The following is a 27,706-nucleotide window of genomic DNA, read 5'->3' as shown; positions in this document are numbered from 1 at the left end:
CTGCGCAGCAAGATTCCGAGGTACATCACTCAATGATAATCTCCTACAGGGCCCAGACTTAACAAACAACCTGGTCGGTGTGCTGACTCGTTTCCGCCATGATACTGTTGCATTAGTAGCAGACGTGGAGGCTATGTTCCACCAGGTACGAGTTCCCGAGAGAGACTACGATGCCCTACGATTTATGTGGTGGCCGAGTCATGACTTGTCCAAGGATCCGACTGACTTCAAGATGCTGGTTCATTTGTTTGGGGCAACATCCTCGCCCAGTTGTGCAGGATTCGCTCTGAGGAAAACGGCAGATGACTATGGTGCTGAATTTGGGGAGGCTGCCATCTCAGCAGTACGTGACAATTTCTACGTCGATGACCTTTTGGTATCGGTGAGTTGTGCAGAAGCGGGTATCAACCTGGCTAGACAGCTCATTGATCTGCTCAGCAAAGGTGGATTTAGACTGAGGAAATGGATCAGCAATAACCGGGAGGTTCTGTCTGCTATTCCAGCAAGTGAGAGAGCCTCATCTGTGTTGGATCTGGATTTGGGAGACTTACCAATCGAGCGTACCCTTGGTATACATTGGAACGTACAGTGGGACACCTTGGTTTCAAGACGGTTCTGAGGGAAAGGCCTGCCAAGATTTTGCTTCAGGATATCTGCAGCAAGAAGCTAGGTTGGGACGAAAAGGTTGAGGAGCGATAATTGTTTAGATGGAAGCGCTGGTTGGATGACCTGCCAAGATTGGAGGCTCTCACCATCCCCAGGTGTTTGAGACCAAGGGAGCTAGAAGATACTGCAATCAGTCAGCTGCACTTCTTTTCAGACGCCTCCGAGCGTGGATATGCGGCCCTGGCTTACCTACGGACAGCGGATGGATCAGGAAGGATAGACTGTCCCTTCATCATTGGGAAGGCAAGGATGTGTCCTAAGAGGTCGATATCCATACCGAGGTTGGAACTTACGGCAGCTGTCCTATCAGTTCAGCTCAGCAAAATGGTTCAGGAAGAGCTGAGATTGCCCATCACCGACATTGTATTCTGGAATGATTCAACTTCGGTTCTGCAATACATAAGAAACGAGAGTAGGCGCTTACGCACCTTTGTGGCAAATCGGGTCGCAAGGATCCAAGATGCCACCGATGAGTCACAGTGGCGATATGTCAACACTGCATCCAACCCAGCAGATGAAGGGTCCAGGGGCCTGAGCGCTGAAAGGATGATCAAAGATGGCCGCTGGTTAAAGGGGCCGCAGTTCCTGATGATGAATGAGGATCATTGGCCAATACCTCCAGTTGTCATGCAGGGTACTGTACCAAACCCTGACATATTGCCGCTCAATGATGCTCTTGAGAGAGATCCTGAACTCAAGAGGGTGGTGACGCAGACAGCCTTAGTGCGAGAGAAGCCGAAGGTTAATGAATTCTTGACCAAGTACTTATCATGGAACCGATTGAAGAGAGGCGTTGCTTGGCTCTTGCGTTTCGTTCAGTATCTTCACACCCACTGCAAGGGATTAGCAGATGACTCAAGCCTTAAACAAGGAGGTCTTTCCGTAGAAAGAGATAGATGCACTTCACTCGAGGAAGCAGGAGACGGCCACCTGCGGAAGGAAGTCCAGGGGGCAACAGTTCTCTCTTCACAAACTGAATCCTGTTTTGATGGATGCATCTTGCGAGTAGGCGGTCGCCTTAGAAACGCACCAATTGATCAGGAGATGAAACACCCGATTATTCTTCCCAGCAACCATAAGGTGACAGAGCTCGTTATCATTCACCATCACTTGCTAGTAGGGCATTCCGGGGTTGGAATGACATGGTCGTCGCTGAGGGAGAAGTTCTGGGTCGTCAGAGGTGGCGCAACTGTAAGACGTGTCATTGGCAACTGCTTCGAGTGCAAGAAGAGGAATGCTCCATTGAGACAACAGTTCATGGGTGACTTACCGGCGGCTAGAGTAACGCCAGATAATCCTCCGTTCACATCGGTCGGTGTTGACTACTTCGGTCCCGTCTACGTGAAGCAAGGCCGGAGTCACATCAAACGGTATGGGTGCATCTTCACCTGTTTATCGATGCGGGTAGTCCACCTTGAAGTTGCTCACTCTCTGGATACCGATGCCTTTATCAACGCACTTCGACGATTTATCGCAAGAAGGGGCAAACCACAGATCATCATGAGTGATAACGGCACAAATTTCGTCGGGGGAGAGCGAGAGCTGCGGGAAAGTCTTGATGACCTGAATCAGCGGAGGGTTAGTGACTTTCTGCTGCAGCAGGGTATCAGGTGGCAATTCAATCCTCCAACAGCAAGCCATATGGGCGGTGTATGGGAGAGAATAATACGGTCTGTGAGCAAGATCTTGAGGTATTTGTTGAAGGAGCAAGTTGTGTCTGACGAAGTTTTGCTTACCTTGATGGCAGAGGTCGGGGCAATTCTCAATGCCAGACCATTGACCCCACTGAGTTTTGATCCAGGTGACGTCGAGCCTCTGACACCGAATCATTTGTTGCTGTTGCGGGCTAATCCCAGCTTACCCCCAGGTCTGTTTCAGAAGGAAGATGCATACAGCCGTCGACGTTGGCGTCAAGCTCAGTTTCTGGCCGACCAATTTTGGAGCGTTGGCTTCGAGAGTACTTACCTGTATTGCAACTTCGACAGAAGTGGACGCAGCGAGTACAGAATCTTCAAGTTGGAGATCTGGTCCTGGTGGCGGATGACAGGGTGTCTCTCGGTCATTGGCCTTTGGGAAGAGTCAGCCAAACCTACCCAGACCATGAAGGCAACGTCCGACAGGTGGAGGTCAAGACCGGGACTGGCTACTTCAGACGACCATTCACCAAGCTGTGTCTCGTCGAGAGTGCCAAGAACTAAGTTGTTGTTGTTATTCAGACTTTAAGGGGACGTTACATAAAGTTTGGGGAAAATGAAAATCTAGTAAGAAAGTTCATTTGGGGCTGGGAATGTAACGTTGACTTACCAGTTACATCAAATTTCATTCGTGATTTGTTTTGGGGGCGCCCTTTGTTTACATGTGCAGGCTTGCGCGTAGGTCAAGGGTCAAGCGCGACATGTACTGATTCGTTGTGAACGTAATTCCAGAAATTTAAGGCTTAGGTTTCCCCGGACTCTACACAATCGGTATGATTTCTGTTTCAATTGTTATTAATCGTTAAATGTTAACTTTGAAGAAGATATTTGGGTTAATTTGGGGGGCATTTTGAAGTGTTTAATCGTTTAAATCTGTGGGATATCTGGGTCATAATTTGGAAGAATCTGTACGTGAAATCACTGCATTGTTATGTGTATCGTTCAAGGGTCATGTAAATTCCTTTGTTTTTGGCTAGTTATTCATTAGAGTTTTGTCATTTATTGCAGTGAACCGCTCACTGCCAGGCCATATCCACTTAGATCGCCGCGCACATCAGTTGAGCAATTATAACCAGTCAATGAAGGATCAAGTAAAGTGTACACAAGTGGAGACAAATAAAAGGACTGGAGCGAGTTCTAAAATAGAGTTTCGACAATTTATTTCCCATGTACTAAGCTACACCCACCATGAGCAAAATCCAGCTTGCATGTGACAACACTTTTACAAATACAAGTGCTCAAGGAATAACTCACGATATAATTTCTCGGTCTCAACAGAACCTATTTGATTCCAACACAGTATTTCCGCATGGCCCTCTCAGTGAGATGGCAGCCATCTACAAGATGTTTGGGCTGATTTATACGCCTTTGGGTGTACAAACCCACGTTCGGATGTCCCATCCTCAGTGCCGCACGCACCCTCGAAATTGACAACCCTGAGTATCCCCTAATCCGGAGGTGTATGCCTAGCGGGAGGTTAACAATGCGTTCCACTGGGACAGACCGATCACGCGCCATTTTTGCTAATCTCGCAGGAAAAGAATGCCCGAACAAGTAACAAATTTGGTCTGCCATGACAATACTGCACATGAACACTTCAAATTTTGCCCGTGTTCACAAGGTAAATTAAACAAAAGCCAAAAGTAGAAAACGTATTTACAATGGGTGTCAGGGTCGGAGAACAGTACGTGACGGCCTGGCAACTAAAGAGTAGCAGTGGCCTTGTCTCGCTCAGGTGAGCGAGCTACTACTTACGTATACAGTTCACTATGACGCACCGGCTTCTTTCCCTGATGCTCCTTGATGCTGAACGTCGAGGCTGTGCCTCAGGGTAGAGTGGCTCCCTGATTGGACCAGCAGGGCCGACCACTTTCTTGGGCTGCACTGGCACCACCAAAGGAACATATTCCTCGTTCCCACTCTCCTCATCGGACTCTGCAACAGGAGTATTCAGTGAATGGTTATGAAGGGGCACCTTGCATGCAGGTGTGTCATATGATCCTCTAGATCAAGGATAAGTTTTCGACGATTGAGCCATTTTTCAGGCCCACATTGCACCGGTCTAACAGCATACAAGTCCTTATCTGGACAACTCTTTACTACAACATACTGCTCATGCCCAAAATGGTCCGCCAACTTATGCCGTTCCTTGAAACCACTCTGCTGTACCAGCACCCGACTACCAACTAGCAAGGGGCAGGCCTTAGCATGTTTGTCGTATCGGCACTTATTAGAAGCAGCCAGTTTTATCATGCGTTCCTTCGCCATCTCAAGTGCCCGTTTCAATAGTTTTGCCTGCTGATCTATGGCGCTTTCCTCCCAAGATGGTCGCACACCCCCAAGTAGGTGATCCAATTGCAGTTTGGGAGTCCTACCGAACATCAGTGTGTAAGGGGAATACCCCATTACACTGTGTGGCGTACAATTGTACATAAATACTTGTCGAGGAAGCAACTTTGGCCAACGGAACCGGTCCTGACTATCAACCGACTTGATCAGACCACAAAGTGTACGGTTAAAACGTTCTGTTTGACAATTTCCCTGTGGGTTGTATGGACTGGTCCTGGTTTTTTTAATCTGATATAGGGCACAGAACTCGTGGATCAGTTTACATTCAAAGTTGCGGCCCTGGTCCGCATGAATCCTAGCAGGAATTCCATAATGGACAAACCAGTGATCATTGATGGCCCAAGCTACCTGTGGAGCAGTTTGATCTGTACAGGGCACAGCCATGGCGAATTTCGTAAATGCATCGGTCATTACCAAAACATCCTCCAGGTTACCCAGACCTCGATCCAATTTCACAAAGTCTATGGCAAGACATTCCAGAGGCTGGAACGCCAGCAGATGCTTCATGGGTGCACGCACAACAGGGATCGGTGCCTTTGCCACCGTACAAGCAAAACAACACTTTATGTACTCCCGGACTTGTGTACCCATCCCCGGCCAGAAACATCGTTGCCTAAGTAGCCCCATGGTTCTACCTGTACCTTGGTGTCCCCATTTGTCATGATCAGAACCAATCAATTCTGCCCGAAGCTTTTCCGGAATGAGCACCTCAAGGATCTCCCCCAGACCAGGATCATTGATAGTCCGATAAAGGACGCTTTTTCGTTCAACCATGCGAGACCACTCTCTGACCCAGCCTGCAACTGCCTTTTTTATCTCAGGTGAGGCATGATGTTCAAAGCCAGGCTGCCAACCGCGCTCTCGCAGTCTCCAGATCTCACCCAACGCAAAGTCATCCTTCTGCATGGAGGCAAGCTCACCAAGCGTATATGAAGGCAATGGAAATTGACTCTCGCCCACCGGTTTAGCCTCGTCACAATGGACCTCATCTAAACGTCTACCACCGCAACTGACTTCAGGTGGCACTGGGGTGCTCTGCAGAACCGTCTGTACAGAGATAGCATTCAGTTCTTAATTCGCTGGGTTGCGGCTTAGAGCGTCTGCGCACTTGTTTGTGCGACCAGATCTGTAACGTATGTCTAGATGGAACGGTGCCAGCTTGGGCCACCCATCTTTGCTCGATAGCACCAAGTTTTGCTGTAAACAAATGTGCCAACGGGTTGTTGTCCGTCCATACCACAGTGTGACGCCCCAAAAGGTAATCTCTGAATTTCTCAGACACTCCCCATTTCAACGCTAGCAGCTCCAACTTGAAGCTCGACATATCTGGGTAATTTCTTTTCGGCCGCCGCAGGCTACGACTGGCAAATGCAACCGGGTGAAGATGACCATCGTCATCATATTGTGACAGACAGACCCCTAAACCAGCCAGCGAAGCATCCACCTCTAGAACAAAGTCCTTGTCGAAACGAGTGAAGGCCAGAACTGGTGCCTCAATCAATGCCATCTTCAGAGCACGAAAAGCCTTATCAGCTTCAGCCGACCACAAAAATGGATAGGGTGCCTTCCCTGCTTTTGTCACAGCCTTGCCGACAAGAGTATGAAGAGGGCTAGCAACCTTTGAGAACCCTTTCACGTATCGGCGATAGTAAGACGCCATGCCCAAAAATGAGCGATGTTGCTCTGCATTTGCTGAAACTGGCAGCTGCTTTATTCTCAACACCTTATCTGGGTCCGCAGAGACACATTCAGAGGACACAACATGCCCAAGATGATGCACGGTGCCCCGAAAGAACTGACACTTAGCTCCATTCAACTTCAAGCCGTTGCTGGACAGTCGACCGAGAACATTGTCTAACCTGCTCAAGTGTTCTTCGAAGGTGGATGAATACACTAGGACATCATCTAGGTAAAGAACTAGTAGGGAGAAATTGAGGTCACCAAAAATGGCTTCCATGATGCGTTGAAAAGTGCTCGGACTGTTGATCAGCCCCTGTGGAAGACGGAGAAATTCGTAGAGGCCCCAAGGCACTCTAAACGCAGTCTGGGGAACCGAATCTCGATGCATTGTAACTTGGAAATAGCCGTGTGCCAGGTCTAGTGAGGAAAACAGTCTGGCTCCAGCTAAGGACTCTAGAGTCTCCTCGATTCGAGGAAGAGGGAAGCAGTCCTCCGATTTTTTCTCATTAAGCCGCCTATAGTCAAAACATAGGCGGAGTTGCCCAGACTTTTTACGCACCAAAACAATAGGACTGGCATAAGGGCTGACTGATTTCCTTATTACGCCCTTCTCCAGCAAATCATGCAACATCTTCCTGACTTGAGACACTTGGAATCACCCGTCTATACGGCTGACGAATAGGCTTCTCGTCGACAAGCTTGATCTCATGGGGTATGAGGTTACAAAAGCCCACATCATACGGTCCCATGGAAAATGCACGCTCGTGCTTCTTCACAAGTGCTGCAGCAGCAACTGCTCACTATCTCCAAGCTCCTTCAAAGAGATACACGGAGGTAAAAGATATGACGAAGCATCTGAAAAGGTGAATAACTCGGCTAATAAAGGCTTTCACCCTTTCCTTCGTGGATGTCTCACCTTCGTCCACCCCCAGCGGGTCGAGAACCACTGTGTGCGCCACCACCGCGGCTTGACCATCAAGCATGCCTACTTCAATCTGTTCTTGCTCCGCCACTGGTGTTGCAGTTGCCAATTTAGTAAACGCTGGAATTGTAAGTTGCTCTCTAGAGGTGTTGGCCACCAACAGCACAACAGATGAGCCTTCAATCTTCTGGACACCCTCCACAAAAGTGGGGGATACGTCCTCACAGCCTACACCATCTTCAGTCTCAAGTGTAGTGGCTCAGAAAAGAACAACACTGTCTGGGGATTCTTCTTGCCCCTGATGAATTTCACAAGTCACAAGCCTGGCACAATCTGGAGGTATAACCTCACAACACTGGGTCCAGGTCTCAGCTACCCCAACTGTGCTGGGCTTCTCCTCAACTCTCTGTGCTGACTTCTGTCCAGTCTTCTCACCATCAAACCATCTTAGGGCTAGGTCCTACTCAGGAGTTAACTGACGAACCTTGCTTTGATTCAGCTGAGAAACTATCACTCTCAATACATTGCAACCAAGAAGGATGGGAAATGTATCTCTCCTGCCCCCTGAATCAGATTCTTGATGGGAAACAAGAAAGCTATCTCGGAAAGTCCGACCCTTCACCTCAATAGGTGCCTCTAAATACCCCGCAACCGGGATCTCAAGACCATTAGCCCCTCTCAAGTTGATATAGGTGCCCACTTCATCAAGGCCCCCACTTTACCAACCAAGTGCTTGAGATAGAATCGAAGAGAGATAAGGGAAGTTTCGGCCCCTGTATCTAGTATACAGTTGGCCGACACCCCATAAATTCGGATGTTCGCTGTCAGGCTGCTAGATAGGAGCTTACGACGATCATTCAAAGAAATCATTCGATCGACATCAGAAAAGTCCCATCCTATTGGCCCAGGTCCTGGATTCTTGGAAGATTCCTTATCATTTTCAGTGAGCACTTGGGATTCCTCCGCCATTGTGCTCTCTATGACGGAGGGGCACCGTTTCCCGAAAGTTGGCCTTGCTTCGCTTCACCTGTACCACCTTTCGCTAAGTCATGCTGCCGTTTGAAACACTTTTCCAACACATGACCCGTCTTGTTGCAATAGTCACAGACCACAGAACTTTGAGCAAACTTCTTTGCAGGAGCACGATCTTCGACTGAACCTTTCAGAGATGAAGCCATAGTTTGCATGTGCAGGCTCATTTGGGCCTGCTGCTGGACTAACTGCTCAACTGCAGCCTGCAACCTGCGCTGGCCATCAACCATGTCGTTCAAGATTTTGGTGTCACCTGTGCCGGACTTGCTTGAACTCTTCACCTTTTCCTTGTCTTGACCCCTGACCAAGCACAACTCAGAGTCATTTACTACCTCTTCCGTGTCAGCCAAAAGAGTTAGGGCCAACTCCCGGATTTCATAAAAAGACACGTTGTCATGGTCTAAAACCAACCGGCGGAGTTCCCTTCTAACGGAGACATCTCTAACTCCCTTGATCAGCTGCTCTCTAAGGGCTCATTCTCTCAGACTAGAAAGAGCTGCCTCCTTAGAGGGGCTTTTTGCAGCAGCTTCCATGCGACTATAGAGTCCCATGAGACACCTACTGTAATCAGCCAAGGTCTCATCATCATTCTGCAGCCTCACATAAAAGGTAGCATTCAAAGACTGGGCAGATTCAACCACAAACCGACGACTCAGCAATGCTTCCTCTCAACAAAGAACTTCCTCTCGAGCCTCGCCACACAAGTGATCTAGGGCAACATCAACAACCTCTGCATCAGTAAGCCCAAGCTGTCTTGTGTAAGTATCTAAGTCATGCAGCCACTCCCCTAAGGTGGGGTCACCTAACTTTCGAGGGGGACCACTGAACTTCTTAAGTTTGATTGATGGTGCGCGCTAATACCTTAAGTTTTGAAGGGCACTGGCCAACGTTTGTGCAAGCGCTGCATTCGATTGAGCGATGACCTCTGCAATATTTTCTGGAGGGGGCATGATGTCCAGCCAGGCGACAAATAGACCTAATCCAAAAACAAGTACTGTCAATCACAGCCAAATTTTACCAAAGAAACAGGTGTGAAAAAGAAAAATCAAGTATTAGTTTTATTTATCTATTTCGCAGAGTGGTTTCCTTAATAGGACACCGTAGACTTGGTTTGTCTTTATGTACCCTCTACAGGGCAGCACGGACACTGAGGATCAGGCTAAGCCCCTAGAATTTCGTACACCATGCAAATAATGATATGCATGTAAGTGTACACAAGCAATACAGTGTAGTCCTGTACATGTACAGAACATGTACGCCCCATGTACATGTAGACCCTACATGCAGAATTTGCGCACATACAGTATCAGGATTACATACAAACACTAATTTCAAAGCACTGCAATAACTGCATTAATTAAGCTTACTAAAAAGTGCAAAAATGCAATAATGAAATACAACGGGTACAATAATCGCTATTTAGCTAATCAATGCTTCTGTCGAATCGCAATTATTCAGGCCCCAAGATTTTTAAGCAAAGGACAGGTAGTGATGACACAATCAAATATACACGTACATTTATCCACGAAAAAAACTTGAGGGACAAATTTCATCAACAAGAACCTGAACTTTACTCCGATTACGACCTTTAAAGAAATTATGCCTACGTCCTGTCTTGGAGTCACGGAATGGGCGATCGCGTGAGCTGACAAGGAATGCAAAGACGGCAGACCTGAATCCTGTCTACGACGCCATGCTGAAGTGGCCTCGCCGGTGGCACCCTCCCAAAATCCGGTTAAATAAAGATAGATCGGGGGCGGGTGACTTAGTCTAGAGCTCCTCAAGTGATTAGAGATCCAGGCTCCAGTCCCAGAATTAAGAAAATAGACACTTCTTGTTGTAACTTGAATGATTTGTATTTATTCGCCAATTATTCGCCAATTAAGGAGAAACAAAACCTCATAAAATAACAGGTAAGAAAAATAGCATTAATGACAATGTATTTGATTACAAATAGTGTTACATAATTGCACGAATGACAGTTTTAATTCTTTGTGTTATTTAGAGACCTAGAGGCACATTAAATTGACATGATCCCTTACCCTCAGAAAGCAGGTCAGAGTCCCTTAGGCTCAATGGATCAACCACAGGAGCAGTTGATGCTTATCAGTGTCTCATTCACTGTGTAATGAAAACAAAATCCTAGCATAACCCAGACTGAAAAACCCCAGGGTCTCATCAATGACAGTATAATGGCAAGATCATTACACAAAGTGTGTTATACAATGACAACTTAACTTAGTTATGCACAGTTTACAATAAATGCTAACATGTAATATGGAAAGTGTAGGCACGCAAGGCGTGAAATCGACTGCATAGCAATTTACATCAAACACATGTAAAGAGTTGCCATGGCACAGTGCTCCGTAAACAACCCTGCTCACATTGACACTGTTCATGATTCAATATTATAAATCTAATCCCAAAACAGCTAAATATCAATCCCAACCACTTTAGTGTATTACTGCAAAGTGTAATATACCTGATTCCTCCTTCCAAGGGGTTATCAAGGCTCATGATTCAACCGAAATGAGGCAAAAGCTGAACGTTGGAAGCCAGCGCTTCGTCTGTCCAAAAAGTAACGTTCAAGAGCCCCATGCCTCGTATAGTCGATTACGATGTATTTGTACGCACAGTACTTCCCTTCAAACGGAAGGAATCGACTCCCCAGTAAAGCACAATAATCAATGGGATATGAATATACTGATGCCAACTGAAACGAATGCAAAGTATCAGGAATCGCTTAAATTTGGCGGGAGGCATAATTATGTGATTGGCTACTACTCACGCCATCACGAATAATGCATTACAAATCAAGGAATGTAAACAAAGTCTAGGGAAATCGTACATCGTACATGCAAGTGGATCCTACGAGTGTCGGTGTGTGTGTGTGCGTGTGTAAATACCGGCAATCGTGGACTTTCACTAGGATACACACCTTCAAATTGTGGACGCACTGGGACCGTGGACGTCCACGGTTACTTTTGCTGTATTTTTGGAATATCTTTGGCTAGAAGAGGGCGCTCTATCATTCCCCAACAGTTTAAACGATAGTCCACGTTTTGGCGGTGAAGATCAGGAGTCGGTGCGTGAAAGTATGAACTACATTCAGCTCGTGTGACAAAAAAATGGAACGTACTCGTCCCTAACTGTAGGACGCCCTCAAGCGGTACGTGCGTGGCGCGCTGTACATGTACCGATCCGGGCCGCTGCGAGCGCGCCGAGCGCGCAAGTTGGCACCGTGCCATGCCATTTCCCGCGCTTGCAGGATGAAACACGTCCACGATTCGATTGTTCAGATCGCTGGACGCCTGCGATGATTTAACGATTATAGGCAGATAGAAGGCACATCAGGTTTGTAAAAAAAACATTGTATTTTCTATGCAAAAACATTTTTTAGGCCTAGTTTACTCATGGTTTTCTTTTTATCACATCACGTTAATATTTCGACGCTCAGTATAGGCCTACTTGACCTGATCACGCGGCGCGGTCCCGTCACTATCAGTACAGTCACTACATCACGCGCACGTACGTAGGCCTAACAAGTACTGAAGCCAATACTGCACTGCCTAACGTTTAATTAGACTAGTCGAACAAACATGGCTTGGCGTGAATATTGTCCTAACAATGAGCGATTGGACGTTGTCCAAATTTATGTTAGAAATTTGATTTTGGCAGTATTTTGCTTGTATGTTTTGGTTTTTGTTTTGATCATAGTGTTCAGTATTTCGATTGCTTTTGTGCGTTAAAGTATAGCCTGCCCTGCATGCGGCCTAGCTGCATTGTAGCCTAGCCCTAGGCGGCCTACTCGGTTAATTTGGAAAGGTGAGCAAGTTACGGACACAAATTCAGGTAGGACTAGGCCTACTCCGGTCGGGTTCCAAAGCTAGATCTAGCGACGTCGCTAAACTGTGCATACATCGCTTAGGCCAAAAAAAAATTGCTTCTGCTTCCGATTACATGCCTTTCAAAAATAGGGTCGGTCGGTCGGAATTTTTTTTTTTTTGCCATTTTTTTTTATGCAGATTGAATGGGGTATCCAATCATATGCGAAGTTTTAGCCTGAACTATTTCCGTTGCACTACGAAAGCTATACACAAAATGGCAACAAAAAGTGAATAAAACCTACCTATAATTATTGTCAATATATTTACGTTCGATAATTTAAAACAATAATGGAAAATTCAGGTCGTTCGCACCATATGCACAACGCTAGTCAAGACGCGGGGAGCTGGCCAAAACTCCGAGGTGTGTGATGCGAGCATGTGGGGCGAGCGGCCCGCCATGGGCCGACAGACCTGTTTTCACGGTCGAAAATGTCGGGAAACACGCTAGTCAAGACGCGGGGAGCTAGCCAAAACCCCGAGGTGTGTGATGCGAGCATGTGTGGCGAGCGGCCCGCCATGGGCCGACAGACCTGTTTTCACGGGCAAAAATTCGGGAAACACGCGGCATGTATCACTCCAAATACGAGTAGTGCAATCTCATAATGAACTCTTGAACCCAGAAAATACATACACAGACAAGCTAGATCATTTCTGTGAATTAATTTGCAAAAACGTTCTTTCTCCATCGGTGCTTTCTTGGCATTTTTACGATGTCGAATCCGACCAGTTGACAGTGCACGTGTTTGTAGCCATGCTATCGATCGCATAGCCGTGCACAGACTAGTTACCGCAATTTCATCATATCTTCTAAATTGGCGCGGCGGGAACCAGTCATCGCCGCATTGCGCTGGGTTTACGCACGTGATTAGACCGTGACATCGAATTGCGAAGTTTAAAATTATATCGCGAAGCGAATTTGTAAAAATAACGAAGGTTTCTTTTGAAAAAATAGCGAATGTAAGTAAGAAAACAAATAAATACAAGCTTTGTTGACTAAAAAAGGGTTGTTGAGAGGTATTTTATGAAGACAAAAAAAGACATTTATTCAATCATTATTATAATTTTTTTTTTGGGAATTGCAGATAACATTTTTAGGGTCGCAGCCTTAAAATAGGGTCAGTCGGGTAACTGGAAGCAGAAGTATTATTTTTTTGGCCTTAATCAAGCGACGATGGCGCAAGGCCGAATAAAAATAAATGTTTCTCTCGTCCGGTTTTTTTGATAAAAAGGATGAGAGGGGCCTTTTTTTTTTTTTCAAGATGGCAGCCATTTTAAAATTTCCTGCAACCGTTGGTGTTTCAAATGTTCAAAGACACTTTTAAAATGAAGGACAAGTTGGACAAGAAAACTGAACATATTAGTGTCATTTAGAGTATACTGTCACTGAAACTTCGACTCACATATTTCGCAAGTATTTATTTTCCGATGAATTTCTGGACTTTTTCGGTGTCTTTTTACTGCGTTTTCAATTTTTTTTTTTTAAATCCAGGCGGCCTCCAAAAAGGAAGCAGGCGGGGATGTGAAACATGTTTTTTTTTTACTTTGCTGAACTTACGTGTGCAATACGTCATTTTTTAGTTATGTTTTTTTTATAGCTCCGTGAATGAGCTCCACAAGTTCAGCCGGCAAAAAAATGCAACGTGAAAAAAATGGAGTGTTACTTTTATGCACATGTTCATATTGAATGTCTTCATTGATCTATTGCATTGGCGGATCCCGGGGGTGCTAGGGGGGCGTGCGCACCCCCCCCCCCCCCCCCCCCCCCGGCAGTGAACAAAATTTTGTAAAATAAGGTCATTTTGGTCATTTTTCATTCGAATGAGCTGTTGCGCCCCCCCGGCAAACAACCTCAGCCCCCCGGCAAATAACCTCTCTGGATCCGCCACTGTATTGGATATAAACTTTAAAAATAATGAATTGCAGCTGCCACGGTAGATTTTCGATCTCATCGCACAGGTCTCTGGTACTCCACACCTCGTACACGCAAAATGATTGGAGCCCGTTGAGTACCCAGACTCGGCGCTAATGGGTACTCGGCGGGCTCCTATCATTTTGCGCGTACCGGTGCTTGGGGTACGGTGCCAGGGACCTGTGCGATTAGATCGAAAATCTGCCACAGCAGCCGCGATTCCCGTTGCGATGAATCCCACATTTTTCGAGATATTTTTTAAAACTTTCCCTACTATAAAGTTTTTTTTTTTTTCCACTAGATTGACGAATACATTCAAAATGAACATTTATGTACATAAAGTAAGTTTAGCAAACGCTCAAATTTTTTTTGTGTTACGTTTTTTGCCAGCTGAGCTCGTGCACGGAGCTTTAAAAAAACATAACTAAAAAATGACGTCTATTGTACACGTCAACGTCGCTTGATATGGCTGTGTAGGATCTTTGGTTGTGTGTGCTGCCATGCTGCATTGTAAATGTCATCAACATAAGCTAGGCCTAGGCCCAAGCTAAGACCTACTTAGCGATTCATGTCGATTATATTGTGACGGTCGGGGTAGCCAAGGTACAATGTAAAATTGACATGCCCATTTGCCGCAGATATGGCTCCTGTCCTGTCATGCTGTTCTGGACCTCGTGCGCAGGGGACTATTTTTTTTGCAATGTTTTTTTACAATTTTTTTTTTACTCAAAATAATGACTTGGACCAGAAAGTAATACGTTAATGATAATTTCAGAGACTTTTCAGAAGACAAATTATACATGTAGGACAAATTGAAAGAAAACTGCAAAATTTGTTTGACGTTTGGATCAATTGGCCGATTTCGCTTCAGTACTGCCTATTTATGTGCATATATTCAATTTTATCACTAAAAGATCAAATTATTTATAAGCAGCAAAATTTCCGTTGATCTTCTCCTGTTGGTTATTTTATATGTGTTGTGCAAAATGTAGGCTAACTCCATGCACACCCATCTCGATCACTGTGAATGCATTTCATACTGTACTTTCGTATGAAGAACTTTGTACATGAAACCCTATTGACAAATTTGTGACAAACTAGTTTATTGTTACTTGTTCGTTGTGACCAGAGTTTGTAGTACTGCACATCATCATCATTTTATTTCCTCTGAGTCTGCTGATGATATGTGTTTTGCCGTTGCTTCACTCTCAAAATTTGCAGAACAACGCTCATTTCTGATGAATTTGAACATCAATGATTTTTTTATTGCCAAATGACATGTTGTGCATATTGCAAGCAAAAATACAACATGGAGCATGTTTGTTTGTGTAATCTTTTGGTATTTTCTTTAATGTAGTACTTCTTTGCTTTGTCAGAGAAAATGAATTGCAGAAAAACAAGGAGAATATCGCCTCAACAACATGCTGAAAAATGGTGTAATAATGGCAGTGATCAAGAAGGCTTCGAGAGGAGGTACATCAATGACTGTGTTGGTAAGTAGAACATGTGATTAAGGACAGTTATAAAAACCAATAAATGGCTATACTCACTCACGTTTGACTGATATAATGTACTGATATGACAGATATAATGTACGTAGTAAAATTGACCGATACTGTATTACTAAACGATAGTGTTATACATATTTACGCATTCTGGTTAGTAATATGTATCAGTCAATTTGTGTGACAGTTGGTTACTAAATTTAAAGTTGTAACAACATCGGGATTCCATCATGACCGTGGGATGCACCTTTGATTTCTCAAATGAAGTTTATCAGGGGTCCTGAAATTCACTGATCTAGCAAAATTAACCAGGCATTTTTTAAGGATTTTGGCAAGCAAAAGGCAAATAACCTTTGTGTAAAAGCCTAATTCCTAAATCCATTTGAGTTTGAAGGGTCCACACAAGGGTCCTCTTGTAACATACTACATAGTCCATGTAGGCCAACAAACGTGTATTGTAGGTACTGTGTTGTTTTGGTCATTAATTCCATGCCAAAATCATCTGCATTTAAAAATAAATTGTCATAAGATAACAGGGATTCTTTTAAAAATGTATAACTATAAGTTTTATACTTAACACAAAGATAAAACACAAGAGAAACTGACTAGGTAATCATCTTGCATACATTTCAAAGAATTAACAAAGAAAGACTGGCAGGGGCAGGATTCGAACCCTGTGACCTCCGGAATACTGTACAGACACTTTACCGACTGAGCTATACTCAAAATTGAATGAAGTCTCTTGGCAATCAACTTGGCAAAACAAAGAGGGAAAAAAAATGTGGGTCCAATTCTTATCAACTCGCACATGTGTGTATACTTTTTATGAGTGACCAATTGTGGTGTTGGACCTTTATTTCTCGTTGGTATACAGGTTATGGTCTTTTCACCACTAAGCATTTCAGCAAGGGGGACTTCCTGCTGGAGTATAGAGGGAAATTGGGCAAGGGAAATTGCAACAACGATAACGATTACACTTTCTTTTTCAACCACCAGGGTGTTGAGTACAGGTTAGTTATATTTTTTTTATTTACATTCCAGAATTGCCAAATTTTATTTAAAATAAATGATAATGCTCCTACATGTAACAAGGAACTTATACAAAGACAAAAGAAGGCAAGAGTGTTGTAGTCAAGACCTGTCACAAGACCGGCAACGCCAGGCGCCTGGCCTGGTCCTTGCATTCCTTTGCATGTCGGTGCAGGCAATTGCGTGCCAATTATGCAGGCTATAAGCACAAGGGTCCGAATGCCACTAATTGCCACTATTAGCGCCGACAATAGAAATTCGCTGGCTGGCCAAACCAGACAAAGAGGTTGTGATGAAAAGATTAGAGTTTCAATAGAAAGAAGTATGTGTATTTGGTGCCGCAGTGTGTCAATGTCCTGATTAATTAGTCTCTGGGAGGGTACATGACTTTAATAATGTACCGATACACTTGTTGTTTTTTTCTTTACGAGTTTTTATTATAATTTTTTTGTTCATGTGGCTTTCTCTGCTACTGCTAATATAAAGACGGCTTCATTTACTTCTTTTTACTCACCGTCCCAAACGTGCCAGAAAGTGCTAGTATATTATTCAAGTTCTTTGCATAAAATAGCCGGTCCGTCGCATCACTCATAACAGTAATCTTATCTAAGGACATTATTCCGCCAAAAAGAAAGTTGAGCTGATCAGTTGAATTTTCTAACGCAACCAATTTACCTGATCAAATTCTAGGTTTCATAGTAACATTAGCTCCTCGAAAGATGATAAATTTTGGGTTTATGAGGAAACTCCTGTTTTTGTTAATACATGTAATAAATGGGGCCTGCTGCAACTAAATAATAAAATTGTTAATTAATGGGGCCTGCTGTACATGTCCTCTATTGCATAGTCCATGTACAAGACACATTCCTAAACATTTTAAATACTAAAATTGTTAATAAATGGGGCCTGCTGTACATGTCCTCTATTGCATAGTCCATGTACAAGACACATTCCAAAACATTTTAAATACTAAAATTGTTAATAAATGGGGCCTGCTGTACATGTCCTCTATTGCATAGTCCATGTACAAGACACATTCCAAAACATTTTAAATACTAAAATTGTTAATAAATGAGGCCTGCTGTACATGTCCTCTATTGCATAGTCCATGTACAAGACACATTCCAAAACATTTTAAATACTAAAATTGTTAATAAATGAGGCCTGCTGTACATGTCCTCTATTGCATAGTCCATGTACAAGACACAGTCCAAAACATTTTAAATACTAAAATTGTTAATAAATGGGGCCTGCTGTACATGTCCTCTATTGCATAGTCCATGTACAAGACACTTTCCAAAGCATTTTAAATACTAAAATTGTTAATAAATGGGGCCTGCTGTACATGTCCTCTATTGCATAGTCCATACATGTACATGTACAAGACACATTCCAAAACATTTTAAATACTAAAATTGTTAATAAATGGAGCCTGCTGTACATGTCCTCTGTTGCATAGTCCATCATGTACATGTACAAGACACATTCCAAAACATTTTAAATACTAAAATTATTAATAAATGGGGCCTGCTGTACATGTCCTCTATTGCATAGTCCATGTACAAGACACATTCCAAAACATTTAAAATTGTTAATAAATGGGGCCTGCTGTACATGTCCTCTATTGCATAGTCTATGTACAAGACACATTCCAAAGCATTTAAAATTGTTAATACATGGGGCCTGCTGTACATGTCCTCTATTGCATAGTCCATGTACAAGACACATTACAAAACATTTAAAATTGTTAATAAATGAGGCCTGCTGTACATGTCCTCTATTGCTTAGTCCATGTACAAGACACATTCCAAAACATTTAAAATTGTTAATAAATGGGGCCTGCTATACATGTCCTCTATTGCATAGTCCATGTACAAGACACATTACAAAACATTGAAAATTGTTAATAAATGAGGCCTGCTGTACATGTCCTCTATTGCATAGTCTATGTACAAGACACATTCCAAAGCATTTAAAATTGTTAATACATGGGGCCTGCTGTACATGTCCTCTATTGCATAGTCCATGTACAAGACACATTACAAAACATTTAAAATTGTTAATAAATGAGGCCTGCTGTACATGTCCTCTATTGCATAGTCTATGTACAAGACACATTCCAAAGCATTTAAAATTGTTAATAAATGGGGCCTGCTATACATGTCCTCTATTGCATAGTCCATGTACAAGACACATTACAAAACATTGAAAATTGTTAATAAATGGGGCCTGCTGTACATGTCCTCTATTGCATAGTCTATGTACAAGACACATTCCAAAGCATTTAAAATTGTTAATACATGGGGCCTGCTGTACATGTCCTCTATTGCATAGTCCATGTACAAGACACATTACAAAACATTTAAAATTGTTAATAAATGAGGCCTGCTGTACATGTCCTCTATTGCTTAGTCCATGTACAAGACACATTCCAAATCATTTAAAATTGTTAATAAATGGGGCCTGCTATACATGTCCTCTATTGCATAGTCCATGTACAAGACACATTACAAAACATTGAAAATTGTTAATAAATGAGGCCTGCTGTACATGTCCTCTATTGCATAGTACATGTTCAATACACTTTTCAAAACATTTTAAATACTAAAATTGTTATTAATTGGGGCTTGCTGTACATGTCCTCTATTGCATAGTCCATGTACAAGACACATTACAAAACATTTTAAATACTAAACTGATTAATAAGGCCAAAAAATAAATAGTTCAGCTTCTTAATTTGCTTATTTTTTCTGCAAACCAATCTACCTGATCAACTTCTAGGTTTCATAGTAGAATTAGCTCCTCGAAAGTTGATAAAATTTGGGTTTATGAGGAAGCTCCTGTTTTTGTTAATACGTGTAATAAATGAGGTCTGCTGCAAATGGGCAATTCCACCGTTACGGACGTTACATTCAGAGGCGACTAGAAACTTTGACAAACCAAAATAACATATTTGGGGTCAAAGCAAATTTTATTCACTCAGCACATTTCAGACTTAGGCCCAATTGTACAACATGGTATGGTGAACTAAGAGGTAACCTGATTGTTATTAATTGGGGCTTGCTGTACATGTCCTCTATTGCATAGTCCATGTACAAGACACATTCCAAAACATTTTAAATACTAAAATTGTTAATAAATGAGGCCTGCTGTACATGTCCTCTATTGCATAGTCCATGTACAAGACACATTCCAAAACATTTTAAATACTAAAATTGTTAATAAATGAGGCCTGCTGTACATGTCCTCTATTGCATAGTCCATGTACAAGACACAGTCCAAAACATTTTAAATACTAAAATTGTTAATAAATGGGGCCTGCTGTACATGTCCTCTATTGCATAGTCCATGTACAAGACACTTTCCAAAGCATTTTAAATACTAAAATTGTTAATAAATGGGGCCTGCTGTACATGTCCTCTATTGCATAGTCCATACATGTACATGTACAAGACACATTCCAAAACATTTTAAATACTAAAATTGTTAATAAATGGAGCCTGCTGTACATGTCCTCTGTTGCATAGTCCATCATGTACATGTACAAGACACATTCCAAAACATTTTAAATACTAAAATTATTAATAAATGGGGCCTGCTGTACATGTCCTCTATTGCATAGTCCATGTACAAGACACATTCCAAAACATTTAAAATTGTTAATAAATGGGGCCTGCTGTACATGTCCTCTATTGCATAGTCTATGTACAAGACACATTCCAAAGCATTTAAAATTGTTAATACATGGGGCCTGCTGTACATGTCCTCTATTGCATAGTCCATGTACAAGACACATTACAAAACATTTAAAATTGTTAATAAATGAGGCCTGCTGTACATGTCCTCTATTGCTTAGTCCATGTACAAGACACATTCCAAAACATTTAAAATTGTTAATAAATGGGGCCTGCTATACATGTCCTCTATTGCATAGTCCATGTACAAGACACATTACAAAACATTGAAAATTGTTAATAAATGAGGCCTGCTGTACATGTCCTCTATTGCATAGTCTATGTACAAGACACATTCCAAAGCATTTAAAATTGTTAATACATGGGGCCTGCTGTACATGTCCTCTATTGCATAGTCCATGTACAAGACACATTACAAAACATTTAAAATTGTTAATAAATGAGGCCTGCTGTACATGTCCTCTATTGCATAGTCTATGTACAAGACACATTCCAAAGCATTTAAAATTGTTAATAAATGGGGCCTGCTATACATGTCCTCTATTGCATAGTCCATGTACAAGACACATTACAAAACATTGAAAATTGTTAATAAATGGGGCCTGCTGTACATGTCCTCTATTGCATAGTCTATGTACAAGACACATTCCAAAGCATTTAAAATTGTTAATACATGGGGCCTGCTGTACATGTCCTCTATTGCATAGTCCATGTACAAGACACATTACAAAACATTTAAAATTGTTAATAAATGAGGCCTGCTGTACATGTCCTCTATTGCTTAGTCCATGTACAAGACACATTCCAAATCATTTAAAATTGTTAATAAATGGGGCCTGCTATACATGTCCTCTATTGCATAGTCCATGTACAAGACACATTACAAAACATTGAAAATTGTTAATAAATGAGGCCTGCTGTACATGTCCTCTATTGCATAGTACATGTTCAATACACTTTTCAAAACATTTTAAATACTAAAATTGTTATTAATTGGGGCTTGCTGTACATGTCCTCTATTGCATAGTCCATGTACAAGACACATTACAAAACATTTTAAATACTAAACTGATTAATAAGGCCAAAAAATAAATAGTTCAGCTTCTTAATTTGCTTATTTTTTCTGCAAACCAATCTACCTGATCAACTTCTAGGTTTCATAGTAGAATTAGCTCCTCGAAAGTTGATAAAATTTGGGTTTATGAGGAAGCTCCTGTTTTTGTTAATACGTGTAATAAATGAGGTCTGCTGCAAATGGGCAATTCCACCGTTACGGACGTTACATTCAGAGGCGACTAGAAACTTTGACAAACCAAAATAACATATTTGGGGTCAAAGCAAATTTTATTCACTCAGCACATTTCAGACTTAGGCCCAATTGTACAACATGGTATGGTGAACTAAGAGGTAACCTGATTGTTATTAATTGGGGCTTGCTGTACATGTCCTCTATTGCATAGTCCATGTACAAGACACATTCCAAAACATTTTAAATACTAAAAATTGTTAATAAATGGGGCCTGCTGTACATGTCCTCTATTGCATAGTCCATGTACAAGACACATTCCAAAACATTTTAAATACTAAAAATTGTTAATAAATGGGGCCTGCTGTACATTTCCTCTATTGCATAGTCCATGTACAAGACACATTCCAAAACATTTTAAATACTAAAATTGTTAATAAATGGGGCCTGCTGTACATGTCCTCTATTGCATAGTCCATGTACAAGACACATTCCAAAACATTTTAAATACTAAAATTGTTAATAAATGGGGCCTGCTGTACATGTCCTCTATTGCATAGTCCATGTACAAGACACATTCCAAAACATTTTAAATACTAAAATTGTTAATAAATGGGGCCTGCTGTACATGTCCTCTATTGCATAGTCCATGTACAAGACACATTCCAAAACATTTTAAATACTAACATTGTTAATAAATGGGGCCTGCTGTACATGTCCTCTATTGCATAGTCCATGTTCAATACACTTTTCAAAACATTTTAAATACTAAAATTGTTAATAAATGGGGCCTGCCAGTACATATCCTCTATTGCATAGTCCATGTTCAATACACTTTCCAAAACATTTTAAATACTAAAATTGTTAATAAATGGGGCCTGCTGTACATGTTCTCTATTGCATAGTACATGTACAAGACACTTTCCAAAGCATTTTAAATACTAAAATTGTTAATAATTGGGGCCTGCTGTACATGTCCTCTATTGCATAGTCCATGTACAAGAAACTTTCCAAAACATTTTAAATACTAAACTGATTAATAAGGCCAAAAAATAAATAGTTCAGCTTCTTAATTTGCTTATTTTTTCTGCAAACCAATCTACCTGATCAACTTCTAGGTTTCATAGTAGAATTAGCTCCTCGAAAGTTGATAAAATTTGGGTTGATGAGGAAGCTCCTTTTTTTGTTAATACATGTAATAAATGAGGTCTGCTGCAAATGGGCAATTCCACCGTTACGGACGTTACATTCAGAGGCGACTAGAAACTTTGACAAACCAAAATAACATATTTGGGGTCAAAGCAAATTTTATTCACTCAGCACATTTCAGACTTAGGCCCAAATGTACAACATGGTATGGTGAACTAAGAGGTAACCTGATTAATTAATTAGACATAATCGTTGCTATGAGTGTTACGGACGTTACGTTTTCGGACATGGCTTTTCAAATTTGGAATGTATTGGTGAAACTCTGTGAAGTTTCTTGCCAAAGCCCTTTGAAATAACTATGCACTAGCAGTTGTAACTTCACTCTTTACAAACATGGATGACCACTTAGAAAAATCCAATGTGATGTTGGAGAAACGGACGTTACGCATGTTAAAACGAGATGCTCCGCAAGATTACCAGTCATGTTTTTTTTAGCTGTAAATATCTTTTTCATCCTTTTTATGGTGTACCACCATCACCACATGGAAACCAATTCTTGTAAGAAAATGTCAGTGATTGCTTACTTAATGATAATGTGTCTTCAGAGAGTAGCACATTTCAAATTAACATTGACCATGTATCCTGTAGTATTTGCAATGCAGCAATAAGAGTGTCCTCAATCTGAAACAATTCAGGTCACCGTCATTTCACTTTTAGGGTATACCTACCGGTACATGTACATGTACATTAAATCAATTCATGTGCCAATTTGAAAACATTTCAATACATTTTACAATTTGCATTTTACAATTTGCGGGAGAAATGTTTGAATTTATTTCAATAAAAGATCAGTTGGTAATGTATATGACCCCTCCCCCCCCCCCCCCCATTTCTTCAATTAGAGCTCCCTCATTTGCTAAAAAGTACAAGTATGGCGTATTTGCATGTGCATACTGCAGGTTCAGCCAAATTATGCTTCCATTATAACAGCCTTTAAGAATTGTGAACAAACACATTTAGAAACATTGTGAAAATCTTCCAAATTTTCTCTTTCCTAAAAAATACCTAGAAAATTATATCACCTGAGCCACAAGGGGATTCCCCTCCCCCCCCTCCCCCCCCCCCTCCCCCCCCCTCCCCCTCCCCCCCCCCCCCCCCCCCCCCCCCCCCCCCCCCCCCCCCCCCCCCCCGTGTTTTGGGCCAATTTTAAGGCGGATTTATGGCTGGGGCCATTTTGGGGTTTACCCAAATCAGGGAAAACATCTACAATTGTTCTGTCTTTCACATAAATGTCAATATTAGTAGTCAGAGATTACACTAAAATTGAAATAAAAAAAAGTTAATGCAAAGGTCCAAGATTAGGGGCCTTTAAAATTTGAAAAAATACATGTGACGCATCATGACGGATCATTTTTGACAACCCCCCCCCTAAAATTAAGGAGTGAGGCATGATGGGCATTATTTTCCTATATTCATGCTCTACTACAGTAGTTGTACCCATGTATTCAAATTCAGCTTCCAAATCAATTTCAATCTCAAGATATGGGTCCTTAAAGTCAGTGATTTATTCTATGGGCCAGTCAGTTTCCCCTTTTTGTTGTTGCAAAGTTCATTGAACTTTGTGCTACCGTAACACCACAACAGAAAGCAATTTGAATTTTTGCTTTCGATTATCATGTATGGAACAACTAACAGAACCTTACCACCAAGTTTGAACAAAATCTGTGACATATGGTGCCATGGCCCGTTGAATTGGCACGGAATGACCCAGTGAGCCCTGTATGCACACCATCAATTACAGGAATGTCCAAGAGTACTTGACGAAGGAGTCGAAAAGCCAAGCGGTTGTATAGCATCACTCCTGATTTAAAAGCAATTTTTATCTGAGAATTATGAGTTACTTGGGTTTTTATAAGCTGAGAAACACAGTAACTGTTGTTTGTATCATGTTATAAAATTTAGTGAAATGGCGAAACAAAGCTATTGACACTTTAGTTCAGATAAAAACTTCTGAAAAAACTATTAATCAAAATTCACTAACTTTGCATGTGTGCTTGTCAGTTTCAAACTTCAGCTGTACATATATGTACATGTACATGTACATGTACATGTAAGTGGCATGCCTGAGATATGGCTCTTATACATGTACATGTAATTATAACATTCAAGCCAGGAGGCAGAACATTGTTACAAATGACCTAGATTACTTGCACATAGGGTCATTTCATATTTTAAAAGAGGGGTGTGAATAAGGTGCATAGTAGAGGGTGCTTGAAAGGTTCATTTGTATGCAGTATTTAATGTGTAACGTCCGTAACGTAACATCCGTAACAAAATTTTGTAACATCGGTAACCCTCGTTAGGCCAAAAAAAATAATACTTCTGCTTCCGGTTACCCGACCGACCCTATTTTTAGGCTGCGACCCTAAAAATTTTTATTGGCAATTCAAAAAAAATTAAAAATAATAATGATTGAATAAATAAAAATAAAAGCTTGTTGCCTAGCTTTTCTGTCTTCACAAAATACCTCTCAACAACCCATTTGCTTCAAAAAATGCCTGTATTTATTTGTTTTCTTACTTACATTCGCTATTTTTTTTCAAAAGAAACCAAATTCGCTTTGCGATCTGTCATACCTCGCAATTCGATGTCACGGTGACTATTATCACGTGCGTAAACCTTGATCAATGCAGTGACGACTGCATAGCTGCCAACTAGTACGATTTTTTCGTAATTATATTACGAATTGTTTGTTAAATTACGAAAATACGATTTGCCACTAAAACATTACGAATTTCCCATTTTCTACCTAACGAAAAAAAAAAAATGTAAAGTATCGTTTTTGACTGAAAACTTCTGGCGAAATGTCACGATAATGGATGGACTGGTGACAAGTCTAATAAGAATGCAGTCAAGCACCTGATAGACATCAATACAGTGTGCGCAGTGGAGTACTTGAGGACCAGACTAAAAATATTTTTCAATGGTGTGTCATCTGTGTGCATCTCGTGGACATGGTGGATGTGTGGTTGAGTGTACTGTATACGTGTGAGTACTTTTCAGTGACGATCGTGAGCACATTTAGTCGCTTATTGCCGGGATGAGACCCATCAGTGCGAGATTTTAATGAGTATGGTTGGAATAATTGGTAATAGAATTTGAGTTTGTCACAACGGACAGAAAAGATAAATCAGCATGCGTTTGCAAGGTATGTTGGCGGGATATTTCTATTGCATACAGTGGCCATAGATCATTGTGTGTAAAAACATATACGAACTCGTGACTCAACATCGAAAGCATGCATCTCCAAAAAAATATGCGCACATGTTATTGATGTTATTATTTATTTGACTTCAACAAACAAATACAGACATTAAAACAAAATTATTATTTTTTTTTAAATTATCTTTCGTCCTACAGTACATTATTATTCACAACAAGAAGGGTAAGCACATGTATGTGTACATGTCCTGTTCTCGATGTTGGTAAAGCCTTCGATAAAACGAGAAGTTGAAAATGACCGCGCGGGTTGATTACTACATGTAATTGGGATTTTGAAATGTTGGCAGCTATGCGACTGGTTCCCGCCGCGCTGTACAGGGGCCAATTTAGAAGACATGATGAAAGTGCGGTAACCAGTCTGTCATGGCTATGGGATTCGTCGGATTCGGAACTGGTCGGATTCGATCGTAAAAATGCCAAGAAAACACCAATGGAGAAAGTTCAACATTTTTGCAGGTTAATTCACAGAATTGATCTATCTTGTCTGTGTATGTATTTTCCGTGTTCAAGAGTTCATTTTGAGATCGCACTCGTTACTCGTATTTGGAGTGATACATGCAGCGTGTTTCCCGAAATTTTCGACCCTAAAACGAGGTCTGTCGGCCGCGGGCCACAAATGCACAGTGCATCACACACTTCGGAGTTTTGGCCAGCTTCCCGTCTTGACTAGCGTTCTGCATATGATGCGAATGTCCTGAATTTTCCATTATTTTTTAAGAATTATCAGAGTAAATATATTGATAATAATTAAGGTAGGTTTTATTCACTTTTTGTGGCCACTTTTTGTGTATTATAGCTTTCGTAGTGCAATGGAAATAGTCATTACTGGACCAAGCCCAGTCCAATGTGGCTTTCACGAACCCGGGATTCCTGGGTTCGTATTCATGAGCCCCCTACTAAGATAATGACTATTTAATCAGTTGACGACCATAAATATGTTCGCACATACTAATAAAACAGGTGGGAGTGCAGTGGTTTGTCCTTGATAAACAGTCAGGCTATCCCCAGTGTATGTGCGTCTGTTGTCTAGAGCCAGCCTGCCTCCCATCAGAATTGAGTGACGAGTGACGAGCCAGTTAAGTGCTGGAAAGCTACCTACATCTAAGAAAGCCACATTAGACTGGGTTTGGTCCAGTAATGTAAGGCTTCGCATATATAATTGAATACCCAATTCAATCTGCATAAAAAAATTGCCCCCCCCCCCCCCCCCAAAAAAACCCCGACCAACCGACTCTATTTTTGAAATGTACATGTATGTAATCGGAAGCAGAACTATTTTTTTTCGGCCTTAGCCTAGATCTAATTATTGGAATTTCAAGTTTCACACTGCACAAGGTAACCCTTCAGAAACTAAGCTTTAAATTTGTGGTTTGGAAAAAATCACTTCATTAGATATGACTGTAGAGGTAAAATATGTTCAAAACGTTACGGACGTTACACGTTGCCACGGAAATAAAACCTTAAATATGATTATTCATAGTGTACTAATGCAAATACAAATCACATTTTTGTCCTAATGTTTTGGAGAAGGTTCCCTTATATAATAAATTCCAAAGATGTTTTCATCTTTGGTAAGCTATTAAATGTTAAAATTTTTAAAAAAAATTTGGAAAATTTAACAAGTTACCATGGATACATATTCAAACGTTGAAAAAAAAATG

The 27,706-nt window shown here is 41.5% G+C and overlaps 1 protein-coding gene across 1 annotated transcript; it reads left to right on the top strand.

Annotated features, from left to right (window-relative positions):
* The first annotated feature begins 915 nt into the window (after positions 1–915).
* LOC119733069 lies at positions 916–2,889 on the top strand. Its single transcript, XM_038206650.1, has one exon. It carries the CDS (start codon positions 916–918, stop codon positions 2,887–2,889), a length of 1,974 nt encoding a protein of 657 aa, XP_038062578.1.
* Positions 2,890–27,706: the final 24,817 nt, after the last annotated feature.

This window comes from Patiria miniata, unplaced genomic scaffold (assembly GCF_015706575.1).
Source record: "Patiria miniata isolate m_02_andy unplaced genomic scaffold, ASM1570657v1 HiC_scaffold_25, whole genome shotgun sequence".
Classification (NCBI taxonomy): domain Eukaryota; kingdom Metazoa; phylum Echinodermata; class Asteroidea; order Valvatida; family Asterinidae; genus Patiria; species Patiria miniata.
This window is presented reverse-complemented; position numbering and strand designations above follow the sequence as displayed.